This window comes from Lepisosteus oculatus, chromosome 1, assembly GCF_040954835.1.
Source record: "Lepisosteus oculatus isolate fLepOcu1 chromosome 1, fLepOcu1.hap2, whole genome shotgun sequence".
NCBI classification, from domain to species: domain Eukaryota; kingdom Metazoa; phylum Chordata; class Actinopteri; order Semionotiformes; family Lepisosteidae; genus Lepisosteus; species Lepisosteus oculatus.
Window position 1 is genome coordinate 53,190,943 of NC_090696.1, and position 20,752 is coordinate 53,211,694.

Here is a 20,752-nt window from a genome sequence, read left to right on the forward strand (position 1 = left end):
CCATCAAGAGAAATAAAGAGTTAAATGTTTTATTTATTTCTGGCTGGAGGGATAGGAACATGTCAAAATGGTTGATCGAGTTAACAGTCTGGGTGTGGCGAGTTTCGACTGTTTTCTGCCAGTCTTGAGCGAAATAAACCTGTCTTTCATTGGAAGGTTCGCCTATTCTACTCGTACATGAGAAAATTCTGTAGGGGGGAAGGAAAAGTCCCCGTGGTCATTTTTTTCACTGACAAAGTTGTACTGTCAGAATGCTTAAAAGCTACTTGTAAGAGTAAGGTGACTTTCTGCTATCTAAACCATGTTTTAAAGCTTTTAAAGTCATGCGATGTTTGAGTTCGGCAGTAACACGTCATTGTATCCTATTTTTTATTTAATTTTTTGTATTGCTTCTTTTTACACTTGTAAACTGGTACAGTTGTTCCTGCCTAACTCAATTATTCGTTGTTATTAATAAATCACTTAGCTTCGAACATGTTGTGATATTTAGAAATAAAAAAAATGTCAATATAGTGTCCCTAATATTTGCTATTTTAGTTTTTCAAATAAATGTTTATTTGTTAAAGGAAAACTCATGGAGATAGCTGGGTTCAAAGCCCCGACTTCCAGTACGCAAGGCACATGGCTAAGCCATTACACCACATATATAATCATGGGGGAATGAGTTAAACTGATGCAGACATTTAGAAAGAAAGTGTACTACTGTGATAACTTCAGCTATATAAATATAATTATATCCTTATTCATTTCTTACCACCCTTCCATTGTCAACCCCTTCATCCAATTCAAGGTCACGGGGGAGCCAGAGATTTTGACAAGCCAGTCCATCACAGGGCACATATAGATACAGACACACACACTCACACCAGGGTCAACATTCCCAGCAGCCAACATGGGGAGAACATACAAACTTGACACAGATAGCACCCCTGGTCTGGAATTGAGTTCAGAGTCCCAGTATTTTAGACAGGCCACAGTAAACAAACACAAAGTGCAAATTATCAATGACACTGCAGTTAACACTCCTGCTCCTGTGAACAGTGCAACAGGATCAATAATGCTAGCCACTGTGCCATAGCGCCACGCATGATGATGGAAAAACCACATTAGTAAAATGATTGCTTCACAGGGAAGTAGGAACAGCAGGCAGTTCAGCAGGGACACTTAAGCAGTTAGGTATCTGTATTGTACACAACAAATTTGACATTCTGAGAAAACATTACCTTGTGAATTCCAGTACATTCAGCAGTTCGTATTTTTCTTCTTGTCCACTCTTGAAGAGAAATTAAAAACAACATTTATAAAAACATATTTTCTTGTATATTTTACCCTTAAAGTCCCTTATTCCTTTCTAATATTTAAACAAACTTAACTGCTTCATGATTTACCTGAAAATGCCTTCAGGAAGTATTTACTCCCGTTGCCTTTTTTTCACAATTTATTTTGCAAACCCAAATAGAAATGCATGTATTTGTGGTTTCTTGTCACTGATCTATAGAAATTACTCTACAATGTACAAGTGAAATGAAAGCTCTGGAAATTATTTGTTTGTAAATTATTATTTGCTTTTGAAAGTAAACAGAATTGTCATGATTCTGTCAAGTATTCACACCTTTTGTTATGACACTCCAAATTGAGTCTAGATGCTTTAGCAGAGAAACAGGTTTGAATATTAGCTGATGAAAACATCAGGTTTTAGTAATAGAACCTGCAACTAGTTGTGTTGTCAGAAATAGTGAAAGCTAATATGAGAATGTAAGTGATAAATTATGCAAAAGGAATGCTTGGAAAGCAGAGGTTTCACTAAACAGTTGTCTTCAATTTTTACTGAGAAAGTACTAAAGGTCAATGAGAAAACAAGAAAAAGGGCAAAAACTATATGAGGAAGAAGTAGAGGTAAGAAAATTGCTGAAAGTATGCAAATAGTCAAGTAAAACAAGCAAAACAATATAACAGATATGTAAATTAATTTGGTGCAGAAAGGAAAAAAATTGAGAAAGTGCTCAAGGATCAGGCTTTGGCTTCCAGAGACGGAGAAACAAACAAAACAAAGTGTAGGAAGAAATCCTAGAAGTTCTCAATGAAGAATATTAGAAAATTGAGTATGAGAAAATGGACTACTTTGGACACAGCGGGAGAACTATTCTGGGATAAACTGAAATTGATTGGTAGTGAGATTAGTTTAAATTACTGTAAAAAAAGAGATTGTTAGAAAATTCACTAAAATCTTTGGAGACAGGGCAGTCACTGAGAAAAACAGTGAAATTCTAGAGCAGTATCCTTCTATATGTTGAAGGGTTTGGGCATTTTAATCAAGCTAACAGGGCTAAGCCTAGCACTGTCCATAATCTATTCTTTGGTTTACAACAGTGATTAGTAGGCATATAAGGAAAGTGCAACACTTAGGTGCAGAACAAAATTATATTAATAGAAACAGAGTGGGTAGCCTTTGTTTGACATGGATGTCAAGAACAACAGGAGACAGCAGGAGATAGATTGGTCAGTGCACAAATTGCCAAATACAGTACCATTACTGGTGTTAACTTCTAAATAGACACTTGTAAAAAGCTTCCAATACACGTCTGATGAAGAAGTATGATGTGCAAGGTAACAAGTCAAGCACTGTCAGAACATGCTTTAAAATATATGAAATCACAGATTAAAATGCATGTTTCAGACATTAAATTATTTTTCTGTTTTTAAAGAAAAAATGTGAATAGCTAATTTGTTGGTCTGAAGAACATACTGTATTATCTTGAAAGAATAAAGTAAGTGGCCTTAGCTTGAAGCTTCTCTGGGAGAAATAAAATATTAAAATGTTGGTAAATTAACAAATACAAATATATATATTTGTTCTCTTTTTGTTTTATATACAGTTTTATGCAAAAGTCTGGGCACCCCTGGCCAAATTACGTTTTGTTGATTTTCTAAGTGTAGCGGCGAGGCTTATTAATAAGACAGAATTAAGTGTTGCTGTGCTTTCCCAAATGAGGCCTCATCTCTCTCTTCTAGCTATTCATGCAGGCTGATTTAAAGATGTTTTGTTTTGATAAGGGACAGCTCCCAAATGGGGATGCACTTAGCTAAGTCTGGCTATCATGATCAATGGTCATCCATTGGCGCCTATCTGTCTAGGGAGTGCCAGATGGACATCTGGACTGCATTACTAAGTGTCAGGAGTAAGTGACTCATATCTCACCTTGATCAACCAATCAGGGACTGGACCGAGTAACCCACGTGGGACTCTGATGCCCATGGAACTTTCAGCCAATGAATGAGCTGAAGTTCCTCCAGGTAAAAACAGGCAATACAGAGGGCCTGGGAGAATTCTGTGGACTATTCTAAAGGGAATTCAAAGGAGAATTCCAGGGCAGGACAGCCTAGGAGCAGGAGGCTCCGAAGGGCAGGACATTCTCGCAGCGCGCCTCCTGACCATCCTGAGACTCAGCCCGGACAACCCCGGAATGGCCAGTGTGTCCGAGTGCCAGAACTTTCCTTTGTTCTAAGAGTCGAGAGCGGAGGTTGCCAGAGAGTAACCAGAGGATCCATCTGAGGTTAGCATCAGCAGTAAGCCTCGTGAACAGGTTGGAACTGTGGACAGCTGAATCATTATTCAGAACTAGCGCTTCAACAGGAACGAACCGGTCTTCTTCCTGACCTGTTGGGACCCACAGTCATCTTTTCTCCTGTGCACAAACTTTGCTAGTTAAAGCCAACACTAACTAGCTGGTCAGTGAGCATCAGCAGCGCACCGTCGCAAGCCGCACAGCACAGCCTGTCCGAGCCAGAGAGCGCGGATTGGACAGCAACAGACTGCAACTGCTTCTTTGAGTCCGCAGGAGATCTGAATCCCCAGAGATTGGATGAGTATTCAACTTCAATGCATTACAGCTCTAGAATTCAATTGTTATCCTAACCAGTTGATATCAATTTAATTCCTAAGAGTTATGTACTTGTTTTGAGTATCTAATGTAGAAGTTATAACCAAGTTCATTTACGAAACAGTCTAAATGAATGATATACTGAACGTATGTCCTCTTGATATATGTAACTCTTTGTGACTGTTTGAATATATACCTTTTGGATTCTGATAACCCTCTCGATAAGATCTGTTAGGTTTATATGCATATTTTATGTATTAAGAAATGTATTCTTGTGTATTAGTACCTATGTGTGTGTGTTGTTTGAGTTATACCACAAGGTTGGATTCTAAAGCCATCAAAATAATCAATTTTGTGATTTACTGCTACAATTAATAATTGTCCCAGTAAATGCCCAAACCCTACAGAACTGGTGCCTTCAGAGAGCACACTACATAAGTGAAAAGAAGTTAACAACCTCAGCAGCTAACAAACTTAAATTTGACATATTTCAGCAAAATGTATTTGCTGAATTTAACAGATTGAAAAAAATAAAACAGTAAATGTGGCATGTGCAAAAGTTTGGGCACCCTATCAGTCAGTACTTAGTAACACCCCCTTTGGCAGAACTCTCAGCCTCAAACATTTTTTGTAGCCAGCTAACAGTCTTTCTATTCTTGCTTTTGGGATTTTTTCCCATCTTCTTTGCAGAATGCTTCTAGTTCAAAAATATTATACCCACAGATTTTCAATATAAGTAGTTCATAGTTAATTTTGAGGTATGTTTTGGATCATTGTCTTCTTGTAATATCTAACATCTTTCCAGCTTCAGTTTCTGCACTGGCTGTGGGATATTAGCTTCCAGTATTTGTTAATACTTAGTAGAATGCATTATTCCCTCTACCCACAATATTTCATGTGCCACTGGCACATAACCCCAAAGCATAATAGATCCACCCTACACGCTTAACAGTTGGCAAGGTGTTCTTTCCTTCAAATTCTTCTCCCTTTTTTCTCCCAACGTACCTTTGGTGATTGTAGCCAAAGAGTTTAATTTTTACTTCATCAGACCACAGCACTTATCCAAGTGTTATGTTGCATACTTCAGACTTTGACTTTTGTGATGAGATCACAGGTAAGGTTTCCTTCTGATGACTCTTCCATGCAGATCATGTTTGAGTAAGCAAAGCTGCACAGTGGATCAGTGCACCACTACTTCTGTGCCAGCTACACCTTCCTGCAGTCCTTTGCAGTGATATGGGGGTTTTACTTTGCATTCTTGACCAGTCTACGAGAAGTTCTATCTGAGATATTTCTAGGTTTTCCATATCTTTTCTTGACTTCAACAGTTCCCTTTAACTTCCACTTCTTAATTACATTTCGAAGAGTAGAAAAAGAAAGCAGGAAGCATTTAGATATCTTTTCATAGCCTTCCCCTGCTTTGTAAGAGTCAATTATCTTTATTTTCTGATCCTCAGTCAGCTGCTTAGAGGAACCCATGGTTGTTCAGTGTAAACACAACACCCTGAGAGGTTTGAAGAGTCAGAGAATGTATAAAGCTCTGGAATTGTCATCACCTGACTTAAATTAAGGCCTAACGAGTCAATTACATTCTGAGACCTTACAAAAAAATAACACTAGTGGATCAACTGGAAAGGTGCCTAAACATTTGCACATGCCACATTTACTGTTTTATTTTTTTCAATCTGTTAAATTTAGGAAATAAATAGTAACTGTGCATTCATATTTGCAGAAACATGTCAAGTTTAAGGTTGTTTACTGCAGAGGTTGTGTTAACTTTTTTTCACTTAGAAAATCAACAAAACATGCAATTTGGCCAAAGGTGCCCAAACTTTTGCATACAACTATACCTCCTTGTGAATCATCAGTTGTTTGAGTGTATGTGCTCATTATTTTAGGTATAGAGAAAAATACAGAAATCAACCTACATGCAGTAAAAAATATTTGAAAAGTATTTTAAAGGAACAGATACACTTAACAGAATTTCTAGAGATTATGTAGTTAATGTACTGTAAATGTTAAATGAAAATGTTTTTGATGGCTATTGTGTGCAATGGAATGGAATCACTCAGAGCTGAGAAACACAAAAGAAGGAACTACTGAATACATAAATGGTATCTTCTCCATTTTGAATAATGACTTCAATCTTATTATAAAATAAATGAATATTAATCAAAAATGCTTCTGCAGGTTTAGAAAAAATGGTCCCTTGTTAACAGTAATTTATCTGCATTACTCTTCCAAGGCACACAGGCTGATAAGATAAGACCACTTTATTAGCCATATACAATTACTCTCATTAGGAATTTGTATTTTTCACATACCCCAGGTTGCTCTCCATGAGACACACAGGCAGGGAGAGAGAAGCTTGGGGTCAGAGCGTAGGGTCAACCATTTATATGGCACCCCTGGAGCAGCTGGGGTTAAGGGCCTTGCTCAGTGGCCCAATGGCATAGGATTCCTCTGCCAGCCATGGGATTTGAACCAGCAGCCTTCCAGCCACAGGCACAAATCCTTAGCCACAGTGCCACCACTCCACCCAGCCACTCAACAAAGGGCAATATCATTTTTATGTTGAAGTAAAATTATAGGTTGCTATTTTATCTTGATGATAAATAATGTTGTCAGCAACATCATGCAGAAGAGTTTGTAGATGGCTGTTTTTTTTCAACAAAATACAGTTACAAGTTTACAAAAAATAAAAATATACTAAACCAAGGATATTAAATACAAAATATCCTTACTATGGTTTCCCATTTTCTGAAATTACAAAATGATGCATACATATACATTTAATTTTCTATTCAAAACCCAAATGTTCAAACTGAAGACTGCTAAAGATAAGATAAATTAAAATAAGTCAGTGAATATTTATTGACTTCACTATGAAAATGAAACACAATGCCCCACATCACTTAACACAAAGGCAAGTCATAATGGCGATCTTAATTACAGTATTCAACCTGATTTTTAAAAAAATGTGTGTGTAAAAATCTGTTTTAGCAAAACATCAGTCCAACAATAATGATGTTATTTCTGGTATGTCCTGTACTTACAATTTCTATTATCACGGAGTCTGGGGTCCTTGCAGAAAACACAAAACCAAGAGTTTTTGCTGCCCGTACTAAGGCACCTTCATCTGTAATAACAAAAGAACCACAGCAATCAGAATAAAAAAAAGATAGGCTGCAATCCAGTTTAAATGGCCAATTGCTACAGTTAAGCAAAATGGGAACATAATTAAAAAACAGGAAATTTAAAACATACAAATGTGTTGTCTGACACATTGGGCACTGCTATTTTATGATGATTACAACAGATGGCATTGAAAACCTTTTTTTGCAGTTTAGTTTAACACAGGGTAGGCCAATAAGCTCACATAATGTGGTATTTAAAATATTCAGTGATAATTCAATTATTTTCTTAATCTCAAAATGTTTTGATGTAAATGTCAGTAGTAGTTGTTTATAAAAATCATGTTCTCAAGTTACCATTTTTGAATGAGATTTTTAGCATCTTTCCTACCCGTTCTTCTGTTGAGAGTTCGCTTTGTATTATTTGTAAATCTGAAATCTTATCCAGATGATACAATTCAATAGATAACTAAGTTATGAAGGTATCCAATGAGGCCAAGATAAGGAAACCACCTGAAAAGCTCTATTTTGGTGGCAAGGTTGTTGTGTTGTTTTTATGTAGGATAGTACAGTAAATTAGTGCTGGGAAAAATATTCATATATTTTAAAAAAACATGTTAATAGATGTGGAAAAATAAAAATATATATATATTTGTTTGTTTGTTTGTTTGTTTTTTTTCAGACATTAAGGTGGACATAATCATTGAGCACTCATTACAACATTCTGGACATATTTTCCATATATACTACTCCACTTTGCTTGAGTGACTTGTGGAAATTCTCCCTGTAGAACTGAGTTAGCTCCTTCACGTTTAAAAAAGCAGGCAGTACACCTGTGGTGAAGCTGTGGTAGTGGCAGGTCTTTATACTAAACAGGGCCCCTGAAGAATGTCTGACAGCTAACCTTTGTGATGCTATGTTCAAAGATGTTCAAAGATATGTGGCCTGGCATGAGCAGGGACATATTGATTACCCCAGATGGTGTGTGATATTTCTACAGGATGAGGTTGGACAGGTAATTACGGTTAAAATGGGGCATGCGCCCCAACACACAGGGCTGTGGACACACCTCCAGAAAGACTTTACTGAGCCACTGCCACCAAGTGGAGGGAATTAATTTGTGATAATTGATCTAGTTACTAGGTGGGTCAAAAGCATTCCTGTGTAAAGCATGTATAGCTGCAGCAAACTTCCTAGGCACAGAAGTTTTCCACAGTGGAGGACTGCTTACATGATTGATGCAGGTAAGGGTACACACTTTACAGGGAAAACTATTAAATTGGCATTGGGATTGTTGGGGGTACAGCAAAGGCTCCACATCCCATTCTACCCCCAGAGTTCAGGCATGGCAGAGAACCAAAAGCTAAAAATACAACTTAGCAAGGCACTGCAAGAGACGGGCAAAGGATGTCTGGTGCTGCCTGCCATTCTATGGTGCATTAGGGCAAAGCCAAACCAAATGATAGGATTGATACTATTTGAAGTGATGATAGAATGATTAATGCCGTTATCAAATGACATACCACCAGTAGTGGCAGAGGAGAGGAACATATTGTTCCAGGAAAAAACTTTTAGCTAGACAGTTTAACCAGAGGAGACATGGAGCAAGTGAGGGAGAGACACGAGTGAAGTGCAGTGGTGGCTATGGAATCTGGAGGAAAGACTGTAGACACAGCTGTTGAACTCCAACAAGAGGCATCCTTAAAGTCTGCCAAGCCATCCCTGGAACCCCGTTATACACCGGCATAGTCTGATATAGACTCAAAGTACCTTCTATTGAGGAGAGTGGCCTTATCCTGAGGCAAGATCCAAAACACCATTGGTTGTGGGGCACACTGGGAATGGGGGAATGTTGGGGTGGAAATTGTGAGGCTTTGTACATGTGTATTTTCATTCTTTTTAACTAAGTTTTTTGAGAAGCACTGTCTGTGACAGGTAATCCTAAGATGGAAGCAATCACTAGGTGCACTGACAATTCAAAATAATGAAAAAATCAACAACGGTAAGATACAAGACAGTTACTTTTACTGGTAACATCTAATAACGGATGTAAGAAAAAAAATGTGTACCACTCTGAAAATACTATAACTCCCATGGACTAAAAATAAAGACCTCCATTGTGGCATCAGCTGACTCCTTTTTTTGCGTCTTGAGAGGAATACAAAGAAAGTTTCCCAACAGTATTTAGCATTTTCAACTATACTAATATTCAGTTTTCCATTTTTATTGTTTTTTTTCCAAATACTACAGAACTGATGTGAAAACAAAGTCCTTTTCATAGATAGCTTCTAAAAGTTCAGTTTTATATAACTTATATCTAGAGTTTAGGTTTTGCTACCTTTACGTTATACCCTTCCCTTACTTACAATAAATGTCACCAGCCAGGTCTTTTGGCATCTTCTTGAGTTTTGTCCTTTACTATTTTGAAGACAATGCCCCACTTTTGGTATCATCATAGAATGTTTACCAACTATACTAGAATCTAAAATATTAACACAGGGTAGACAGTGCTCACACCAGAGATCCCTGTAGTATTTTACTAACCTAACCATTTTTATTGAACTCTTATGTTTACATGTTTATAGCAGAACAATATTAAAATTACATCAAACCTATGTGACATTGCCAGCATTTTGTTTTATGAATGTACTGACCCTCAAATATGGGAACATATTTTTAAAAGTGCAAAAAGGTGCAATTTGAAATTTGATGTCTGAAGTGTATAGAGCACACAATATTATGTTTACTGTGGCATGTTCTTCCACTTTCAAAGACTTCAAGTCAGGCAATATCAAATATTTTTAATCAAGCTTTTGTATATATTTTGGGGATCATTATTTTAATTTGATCTTAGTTTTTTGCACTGCCTGACTGTTGCTGCTCTTCTGTTACCAAATGTCTGTGGTGATTCCGTGGATTTGGATTTGAATAATTTTTCCACAGTGCTGTCATCACACAGCTCTGGGTAGACTATATCCTGAAGTCTTTACCCATTTCCCAGAGCATGTGCACTCTAGGACTGGATGCCTAAATTTGCATGATCTCTTACAGTTTAATGTTTGTGGCAGACTATATGTCTGTGGCAGGCCAGTGATAGTGACATATTAATTATCACATAAATTCTGACCTACAACTTAAGGTTGTTCAGGCCCCTACAACTTGTACAATATAGTCTTACATGTGGCATCTTCTTGAGTTTTGTCCTTTACTATTTTGAAGACAATGCCCCACTTTTGGCATCATCATAGAATTAGTTTACCAACTATACTAGAATCTAAAATATTAACACAGGCTAGACAGTGCTCACACCAGAGATTCCTGTGGTAGTTTACTAACCTAACCATTTTTATTGAGCATTGAACTCTTATGTTTACATGTTTATAGCAGAACAATATTAAAATTACATCAAACCTATGTGACGTCCCCTTCCTGTTACTTAGTCCTAACTCATTCTAAACCTCCTCAAAAGTTAGGTGTTATCAGTTTCTCTTCTGGGTATCTTAGCTACCTGCTAAGATACCTGCTAGAAAAGGACTCTTATTTAGAGTCTTAACAATCCATCAGTTTGGTATGGCAACTTGGACAGTTATACCAAAGGAAAACGGGAAAGAATTTTTCAGCCCCTCCTTTCGGGAAAATGCTTTAAATTGATCTTTTCAAGAACTGCTCATTTCAAACATAGCTTCTTTCCCACCGCCATATGAGTTTTGAACTCTCTCCCTTCAGCTACTTAGCCTCTCTTGAGCATCTCTTTTGCAATTCTTGTAAAGTTTTCCAAATATGATTGCGCATGTGATTGTGTTCTCATTTCAACTCGTTTCTTTGTATAGGTAGTACGTCTGCAAGTATGTCTTGCAAATTCCACCAACTATTGTTGTGTGGCAATAAAGAATTATAATTCTAATTCCAATTATAATTCTGACTGCTGTAAAAGAAGAAGCTGGAGGGAGACCTCAAAGAACTTGAGTGCCACATACAGACGACAAACAAAGGCCAATATGAGGCTCTTAACCACTACACAAGTCACAGGTCCAGAGGTAGAAAGCTGGAAGTTGGTAGATGGTTGCACTGCCAGGGGGGAAGTGCTGACCCAAGGAAAGCGAGAAGAAAGCGAACAGCCTGGAGGCTGACCTCATGCAGCATCTATTAGCAGCAGAGGAAGCACACGAGCAGACTGAGGCTGAGAAGGAAAAACAAAGAGTGCTGAAGACTCCATAGTGCCCACAGGGGGTACAACCAGAGGAGCTAAGGACTGAGACGTGACTGCTGCTACAGATACTGTACAAGATCTGATGTCCGAGTCTTCTATGCCATTTACAGAGGACTGACCATGGACCTAAAGATCTATGATTTTTCTGAAACTAAATTGTGAGTTTGGAAGTTTTGAGAAGACTCTCAGTCTATGAATTTGATGAAATTCTATGTTTTTTAATTCATGTGTTATTCTGGACTTCATTCTCAATATTAATGTTATTGAGTTTATCATTTTGCATTTATTAGACCCACCTACTCTACTAACTGCTTTAAGTGTAAAACGCATTTGTAATGGTAAAAACACACAACAAATTATACCGGAAGAATGGATGAATAGATAAGAAACTTCAGTTGTCACTGGTTCTTTGATTTAACTAAAGTTATCATGTACTCACAGAATTTACTGTTAACATTTCTAATTGTTACAATAATACAGTCCAACAACAGAATATCAAAAAAAACGTGTGTCATGTTGTGCTGAGGCAGCAAATGTACTGCAAATCAACTCAAAGCGCTTTACAGGTAATGAGGACTGACCTCCAACACCGCCAGTGTTCAGCACTCATCTGGATGATGCAACGGCACCCATAGTGCGCCATTACTCTTACCACACATCAGCTATTAGTGGGGAGGAGAACAGAGTGATGAAGCCAATTCATAGATGGGGAGGTCATGATTGGTAAAGGGCAATGGGAAATTTGGCTAGGAAGCTGGGGTAACACTCCTACTCTTTTTGATAAATGCCCTGGGATTTTTAATGACCACAGAAAGTGAGGACAACTGTTTTATGTCTCATCCGAAAGAAGGCACCCTTTTACAGTAAAGTGTCCCCCATCACTATAATGGGGTATTACACAGACCACAGCATTAGCACATCTTATTGGCCCCACTTACACTATTTCCAGCAGCAATCTTAGCTTTCCCAGGAGGTGTCCCATCCAGGTACTTACCAGACTCACACCTGCTTAGCTTCAGTGGGGTTGCCAGTGGTGAGTGGCAGAGTGATACAATTGCTGGCAAACCACTCAGTTGTTGGCAAACCTCAGTACAAGGCTGTGGCTAATTCATATAACTGTAGATCTCCATCAATCTTTGAAATAATTGCAAAAACTGAAGACAGAGGCCAGGGGTGAAAGAGAGAGTTGAACTGTCAGGGAGTTTATGATTCATGATTTCCTAGTTTACAGCTAATTGCATCTGAGATATAGGAGGATCTGGCATAAACTAGAGCTGCCCTCTAGACTTGCAAGTGCTCATTATAAGCCTGTGTGTCAATCATTAGGCTGGGTTTTTTGCTTAAGTGACCCAGATTCCAACCAGTTAGTTCCTAAGAGCAGGTATGTTCAGGTATGTACCAAGGAGAGGAGTGCTTGAAAGAAGTTGAGCAAGTTTTAAGGGGGGCTAGTTTATCCAAAATACTAGTCAAAACAATATTAAATTCACAAGAAGGTAGTCTCGTAAAAGGGGAGAACTAAGTATAGTTTTTGAGAAATAAGAGGGGTTCACAGATTACAGATTTTTAAAACAGATTGTGCATTTACATCTCACTGAAGAAAGAGAGACATTGACATTGAATAACACAGCTTTGTGATCAGACATTTGTAGGTCAATGTCATGGATATTACAAATTTCAGAGGCATTTAGGCCAGAAGCACAAACAAGCTCAAGGTTGTGACCACAGATGTGGGTGGGAAAATTCTCTAATTCTGTAAGATCAAAGCAGTCCAAGGTAAAAAATCAGAAGCAAACTTGCAGTCCAAAGAGCCAACATGAATTTTAAAATCACCAGGCATTATTAATACTGGGTAGGTCATAGGATTTACTGTAGTGTTGCAAGTAGGTAGGATAGTTAAGATAAAATGACAGGGCAGGACTTAGGAGGATGATAAACAAGTAAGATCAACAAAGGAGTGGGGCCACAGAGTTAAAGAGCAAAGTATTTAAGTAAAGTAGCAGAAGTATTTAAAGGAGGTGGCAGAATAAACACAGAGCTCCTTGATAATTATATCCTGCCTGTAAACTACAGGTAAAACTACAACCATGACCAACAAAGAGTAGTTTCCCTACATAACCTGAAGGAACAGTTTGATTCAATTAAATAAAGTCATTTGGTTGTTTCCAGATCTCAGTTATGAACAGAATGTCAGCACATCTGTAAATATTTAAATTATTAAATATGATTTAATAATATGATTTAATGATTTAGTGTTTCAGTTTTCTGATTTAACCCTGGTAAGCTGGTGTTTATGAGTGCAAATGTAATGTCACGTCGATGTCACGTCAAAACAGAAAATAATTCCTTAGACGGTAGAGCATTACAGGTACGGCTAACAACAGACTGATGCTTATTCCACGATGAATAAATGTAGTTCATGTGTTTACACCAATCTGACTAGATGGTAGGAATAAAGCCAGATGCCACAGACTACATACATTGCCCCCTCTCCCCGCAAACACCAGTGTGCAGGTACTCTGGATGTACAATACATCCCAGATCCCTGAGCAAATGCAGGACCAGAGTAAAGCTATAGATACTCGAGGCAAATAGCAGAAGCTCTGAGAAGGAGTGCTTCTCCAAGTACTTTACAAAAACAGCCATGGTAAAAGTGCGGGTGTTACTTCCAAGTTGTTGAGCAGGTTACTAGGCAGTTTCCATAGCACAGATGCAGAGGAGAGAATCCAACACATCAAATAAAAACAAAACATCAATAAAAAGAGATAAGTACATATTAAAAAAAGATTTTAAGAGATTAAAAACACAGCTGAATATACCAGTAGAAAAGCGGAAGCCAAAATGCGCATATTTTCAGACCTAATCCTGTATTTTTGTGGTGAAAGCTAAACACTGTCTTCCAACAAACAATCTCATCCTAACCATTAAGCTTGGTGGTTGGAAAATCATAATTTGACCTGGATGGCTTGTTGTTATAGACAAAACCATGAACCGAGGAGGAGAATGTCAGGTCATTTATTCAGCTGAAGCTGAGCTGAAAGGAGGTCACACAATAAACATACAAAATTCTAAACATACAAGTAGATCTACATTGTGTGATGCAACCAGGGGTTGGGGATAGGTTATGGTGGTATTTTCATCAACTAATGAATACAAATAACTACACAAGGTATCTCTTGTTTTGAAATAACCACTGTTTTTACATTGTACAGCACCCCTGGTGCAGCTGGGGTTAAGGGCTTCGCTCAGGAGCCCAACAGAGTAGGATTCCTCTGCTGGCTGCAGGATTTCAACCGGCAACCTTACAGCCACAGGTGCAGATCCTTAGCCACAGTGCCACCACTCTGTTACTCTACAATAACTTAATTACTAGATATATTATGCTACTATATCCAGTAACGTAAACAAGCTGTGCGCCTAAACCAGGAAATCAAATGAGATGCTGCTATCCAGTATTAATAAAATGTAAACAGTCTGTGTCTCAAAACCAGGAAGTGAAACAAGAATCCAAAATCCAGTATCCAAATTTATAAGACAACTCACAATCAAAATAAAAAAAAAGACTCCTTATAATGCAAGTTTTTTTTTCCTTTCCTCACCATTTTACTCCAAACATCCTCCATGCTTTTACCAAGTTGGCTTCTTTATTACAGACCTATCAGGACTCGACTTATATAGCTTGGCAGATGAGAAAGTATTTCACATCTTCTTAATGAGAGATGGTGGCCATTTTGAACCTCTGGTTATTCATCTTGTTAGGAAATAGGTTCACAACGAATATCTGTAGCATATACAGTGGTGTGAAAAAGTGTTTGCCCCCTTCCTGATTTCTTATTTTTTTGCATGTTTGTCACACTAAAATGTTTCAGATCATCAAACAAATTGAAATATTAGACAAAGATAACACAAGTAAACACAAAATGCAGTTTTTAAATGAAGGTTTTTATTATTATTTAGAAATGGCTTTATAACCTTCTCCAGACTGATAAATCTCAATTACACTGTTTCTCATTTGTTCCTGAATTTCTTTGGATCGCAGCATGATGTCTAGCTTTTGAGGATCTTTTGGTCTACTTCACTTTGTCAGGCAGGTCCTATTTAAGTGATTTCTTAATTGAGAACAGGTGTGCCTGTAATCAGGTCTGGATGTGGCTAGAGAAATTGATCTCAGCTTTCCAAAGATGTGATAAACCACAGTTGATTTATGTTTTAACAGGGGGGGGGGGGGTACGTGATTGGTTGACCGACAGGGGCACTCGTGGTCCGTTGGTCGGTCGTAGAAAGATTTACTGTAAACGTCTTTACTGTGCCTGTTGTAGTATTGAATATTCATATGGAATTTTACCACTTAAGGGAAATCTTAGTAGCTGAGCATAAAAAGAATAGGAGCATACTGTAACGCGTGTAAAGGCTATAAACGATATTAATTTTGGAACATAAACATACAGTATATGGCTGGTCTTGGTACTTTAAAGAAAAAATACACACCAGTATTCCATTTCTCCCTAAACATTTTAGAAATACCGGAGTCAACAAGCATACTTTTAAAATTTGATTAAAAGGGAATATAATATGGAATCGCGTATCTAAAGAAATTAAGAAAGATATAATTATATTCATGTACCGCAAAACAAGAATAGTACACGCTGTACATTGTCTGTCGATAATGTTTCTGTAGTGCTTTTTCAGCATTCTGCACGTGACCGCGCCGGTGGCGCTGTGGGTTAGGTTCCTGATTCCCATGTCACATGGTCTGTGATCAAATCCCACTGGAACTATGACTTTATTTTTTAACAAGCATTTCTTTGAAAAAATGAAACGTTTCCCTTGGTCAGAGATTAAATAAAACCTCACCCACACCAAACAAATTTATATTTCTAAATATCACAACATGATTGAATTTAAGTCTTTTTAATAACAATGAATAGTCACCTATGCGTTACAAAATAAACATTTATATTGATTTGAATCGCGTTTTGATTTAAATCGTAAACGCGTGTTTAAATATATGTGTTTAAAGGCGATATATAAAAGCGCTGATTCTTATGGAATGTGTTCCGCCAGGGATTCAAAAAAAAATTTTTTTTTTATCGCGTATCTAAGGAAAATTGCAGTATAACTTTGTTCATGCACAAACAGTGACATGTTACATTAATGTTATTATGTTATTAATTTGGGTGTCTCCTCTTGCCAGAAAGCTCTAAATTGCATTTTGAGTGCGTTTTTTGACTTTTTCTAAATTGCAACCCATAAATAAAGCTGATACAGTCTAGACTTACTGTATTTTAAACTGTATTACAGCAGCACATTGCAAAAATGCACTTGGAATCTGTCCAAGCCCTACTTTGTCAGGCATCTTCTTTTACTGCAATGGACATAAAAACTCTCTTTTAACTCTTGCTTTTAACAGAGCGTTTCATAATTTCTAACTACGAAAATTATTTAAACTGTGACACTTATCATTCATTCCATTCCATTATCAGTCTTCCATTTCTCCCTAAACATCATTACATCTTACATATGAAAAATACATAATATAGCTCCCAAACAAACGCAAACGTGTTTTTAATAAGATTCTTTTATTCGTTCATAATCCGATGATTTCAGGAAGCTTTCTGGAGCAGCACTGTCAGACCTAATCGCCTTTTCTACATAAACACAGTGTGATTTCTCCCTGAAAATGCCTTTTCTTTATATTTAGGCTCAGATTTCAACTATAGATCGTATTATTATAAACTGTCGTGGAAAAATGTATTTTATGTAAACCATAAAATACATTTATGGTGTATGTTTGCTATTAATTCATTTAGGGCTAGAATATGTTCATTGTCTTCCAATCGAGTCGAGTTGACATTAGAAGCTTGCGACGCCCGGACTGTTACACCAACGCATTAGCATGTTAAAGCGATTTCATTGAGGAGCTTAGCTTTCTTAACTAGTAAGTACTGTACTTCCTACTTTGAAAATTCCTTTGAAACTGGTTTAATTCGTCACAGCCAGCACTCCCGCAGAGAGGGGGGTTGTACTAGTTAATGTCTTAGCACAAAGCAGAAACTTCTTGTATTTTCCGATGACATACAAGTGGAAAGATTACAAATTTTAATCGTCTTTTTTCTGAACCAGGGAAAATCTGATCATGTTTCTCTATAACAATAATAAAAAACTTTATTTTACATATCACCTTTAAAAGTGGCATAAAAGCAATACACTAGATGTAAACCACAGATTACAAAGTAAATACCCAGACAAACGCAAACACGTTTTTAATAAAATGCTTTCATTCTTTTAATACAGTGAAAGAGCGTAAAACCTGAGTGTAACAGCTATTCCTTTTTCTGATCACTCGCTCTCTGGATAAACTGTCCTGTTCTTTGTTTTCCTAATTTGCCGATTATGCCTGCTGCGATCCACTCCTACCCTCACATCTAAAGAAGACTATTTTAAATTTCTTTTTGGTGATATCACATAAAGGTGATTTGTAAAATAATGTTTTTTTATTGTTATAGAGAAACATGATCAGATTTTCCCCGGTTCAGAAAAAAAGATCTAAAGTATACTAGTTAAGAAAAATAAATCTAAACGGGGAGAAAGCTATGCTGAAAGCTTATTAAGATACTTAGAAGACAAAAATATCTATTTATTTTAGTTAAAATTTTATATATCACCTTTAAAAGTGGAATCTCAAAGCAAAGTAAATACCCAACACTGATTGTACCCATCTGTCATCCTAATAAAACACCTTGAACTGAACTGAATTGAAGGAGAGGGGGGGAGGGCGAGTGAGATAACAAGGACGTAAGGCAAATAAGATACACTCCACAGACATTCACAACAGCGACATATGAAACGTTTGCACATATAGTTAAGTTATTACTTGGTTTTCAAAGTGCAATGAAATACAAGATTGTTGTTGTTGCTGTTCTTGTTGTTTTTATCCTGTAAAGCGTTTTGAGAAGCCACCTTTAAAGGCGATATATACTGTAAAAGCGCTGATTCTTATGGAATGTGTTCCGCCGGGGATTCAATTTTTTTTTTTTAATCGCGTATCTAAGGAAATCTCAGTATAACTTTGTTCATGCACAAACAGTGGCATGTTACATTATTAATTTGGGTGTCTCCTCTTGCCAGAAAGCTCTAAATTGCATTTTGAGTGTGGTTTTTGACTTTTTCTAAATTGCAACCCATAAATAAACTGCAACACTTATCATTCAACCAGAGCTCGAAATATCACAAGGACCCTCAAGAGCACAGCAAAGACTGTATTAAAAGAATCGCGTATCTCAAGAATATAATAAGATATAATTATATTGTATGTTACACCTAAGCAAGAGCCGCCCGGTATGCCTTTAATTTTGAACTGTGTATTACAGCATGTTAATCATCAGTCATTAAAATGTTGGTATATTTTATGAAAGCAAGATTGCTCAGTTGGACAAAAGTACACAACCTACCTTTATCAGAAATATTTATGCATCAAAGCCTTTACTGAAGATATTACTAATAGTATTAATAATGGATGACTTTGGACAAGCTGTATACTCAAAGTATAATTTCTTTAGCAGATTTGTAAAAGCACTTGGAATCTGTCCAAGCCATACTTTGTCAGGCATTTTGTTTTACTTCAACGGGCATAAAAACTTCCTTGCTTTTAACAGGGCGTTTCATAATTTCTAACTACGAAAATTATTTAAAATGCGACACTTATCATTCAACTAGAGCTTAAAATATCACAAAGATCCTCAAGAGCACAGCAAAGAGTGTATTAAAAGACACTTGTATTTATCAACGCTTTCTTTTCCGTATACCAGATTTTATGGAACCACTTCAGAGGGGTGTCAGCCAGTCAGATTCCAGGAATCGGCACTTTAAAGGAAAAATACACACCGGTATTCCATTTCTCCCTAACGATTTTAAGCATCGAAGTATTTAACTAGCATGTGAAATAGCGTGTGAAAAAGTGGTAGTTTTAAGCTTTTCTGCTAATATAATATGGAATCGCGTATCTAAAGAATTTAATAACGGTATTCGTGTGCTGCGACAGGGCTGTGTAGGGCTGTTTCGCCTACCTGTTCATGCGAGCTGTCTTGTAGCCTACTGGTCTAGGTGCGTGACTACCAACTGGCAGGTTGTGTGTTCGAACCCAGCTGGTGCTGGACTTTTCTTTTAACAAACATTTCTTCGAAAAAATAGAATAGCGATATTATGGACAATCAATTGACTTTTAGATTTCAAAATATCGCAACTTGATCGATATTTGCGATATTTTGAACATATCTTCCCTTCTGACAGCGGTTCCTGCTTCTATTGTGTGTGTGTGTGCAACAGAGTAAATTTTTATAGAGAAATGGAGGCTGGACAGTATGCGTTACAATATAAACATTTATATTGATTTAAATCGTGTTCTGATTCAAATCGCAAACGCGTGTTTAATTATATGTGTTTTTTAATCATAATCAGGCTAATCCAACATAAATTGATACAGTATCTTTGTCTTCTAAGTATCTTAATAAACTTTCAGCATAGCTTTCTACCCATCAAGATTTATATTTCTTGGGATTTTGGGATCAAACGTGGAAGGATTAGACCATAATCGTTTTTATTTGTCAAATACGTGATTGTATTTCTGAATGTTATGTGACACCTACAGTAGTTCACTGCTTTAAATACATCGAATTAAGAAATTTTTGTGTAGCACTTTAGATCTTTTTTCTGAACCAGGGAAAATGTGATCATGTTTCTCTATAACAATAATAAAAAAACTTTATTTTACATATCGCCTTTAAAAGTGGCATCTCAAAGCAATACAGTAGATCGAAAAACAGTTAAAAGGGACCAAATTAAATACCAGACAATCGCAAATGCGTTTTCCATAAAATTATTTTATTCATTCAGCAGTTTGTGAGAGGGACATCCAGCAGGGAGAGACACACACACCGGTTTTCATTGACAAAATTGTTTTTTTTCAATTCCTCTTGTCTAACAGGAATGTTTTGTTTGTGGACAGACTGTTAGACAAGAGGAAAAGACCGCCTCCTCCTACGAAGCATTAATCGTGTATCTAAGGAAAATTGCAGTATACCTTTGTTCATGCACATCATTATACAGTATCTCAATTTATATTTCGATAAAAAAAATCGTTTGCCCAGCCACTACTGTTGTTATTGTTTTTATCCTGTAAAGCGTTTCCTTTTTCTGCGTTTTCCATTTCCTTTTTCTGATCACTCGCTTTCTAGATACACATCTCACCTGTCCTGTTCTTTGTTTTCCTGGTTTGCTGATTATGCCTGCTGCGGTCCACTCCTACCCTCACACCTAAAGAATAAGTTCATTAACCCTTGTATGTGCTGTCCGCGCCCAAAATGCAATTAAAAAAAAGTCAAAAACCGCGCTCAAAATGCAATTTAGAGCTTAATAAGATACACTCCACAGGCAAAATTAAAGACAAAATTAAAGACGATTAAAATCTGTAATCTTTCCACTTGTACTGTGAGTCATCGGACAGTTTCTGCTTTGTGTAATGATGGTGAGAA

At 37.0% G+C, this 20,752-nt stretch overlaps 1 protein-coding gene across 6 annotated transcripts in view; it reads right to left on the reverse strand.

Moving 5' to 3' along the window:
* atp8a1 (ATPase phospholipid transporting 8A1) overlaps positions 1-20,752 on the reverse strand; it is a 330,133-nt gene that overhangs the window by 122,066 nt on the left and 187,315 nt on the right. For all 6 annotated transcript variants that reach the window (XM_069190605.1, XM_015345307.2, XM_015345310.2 and 3 more), the window contains 2 exons: positions 6,938-7,020; positions 1,224-1,273 (listed from right to left, as the gene is read on the reverse strand). In XM_069190605.1, coding sequence (XP_069046706.1) covers positions 1,224-1,273; positions 6,938-7,020 — 133 coding nt within the window. The remainder of the gene's footprint in view (positions 1-1,223; positions 1,274-6,937; positions 7,021-20,752) is intronic.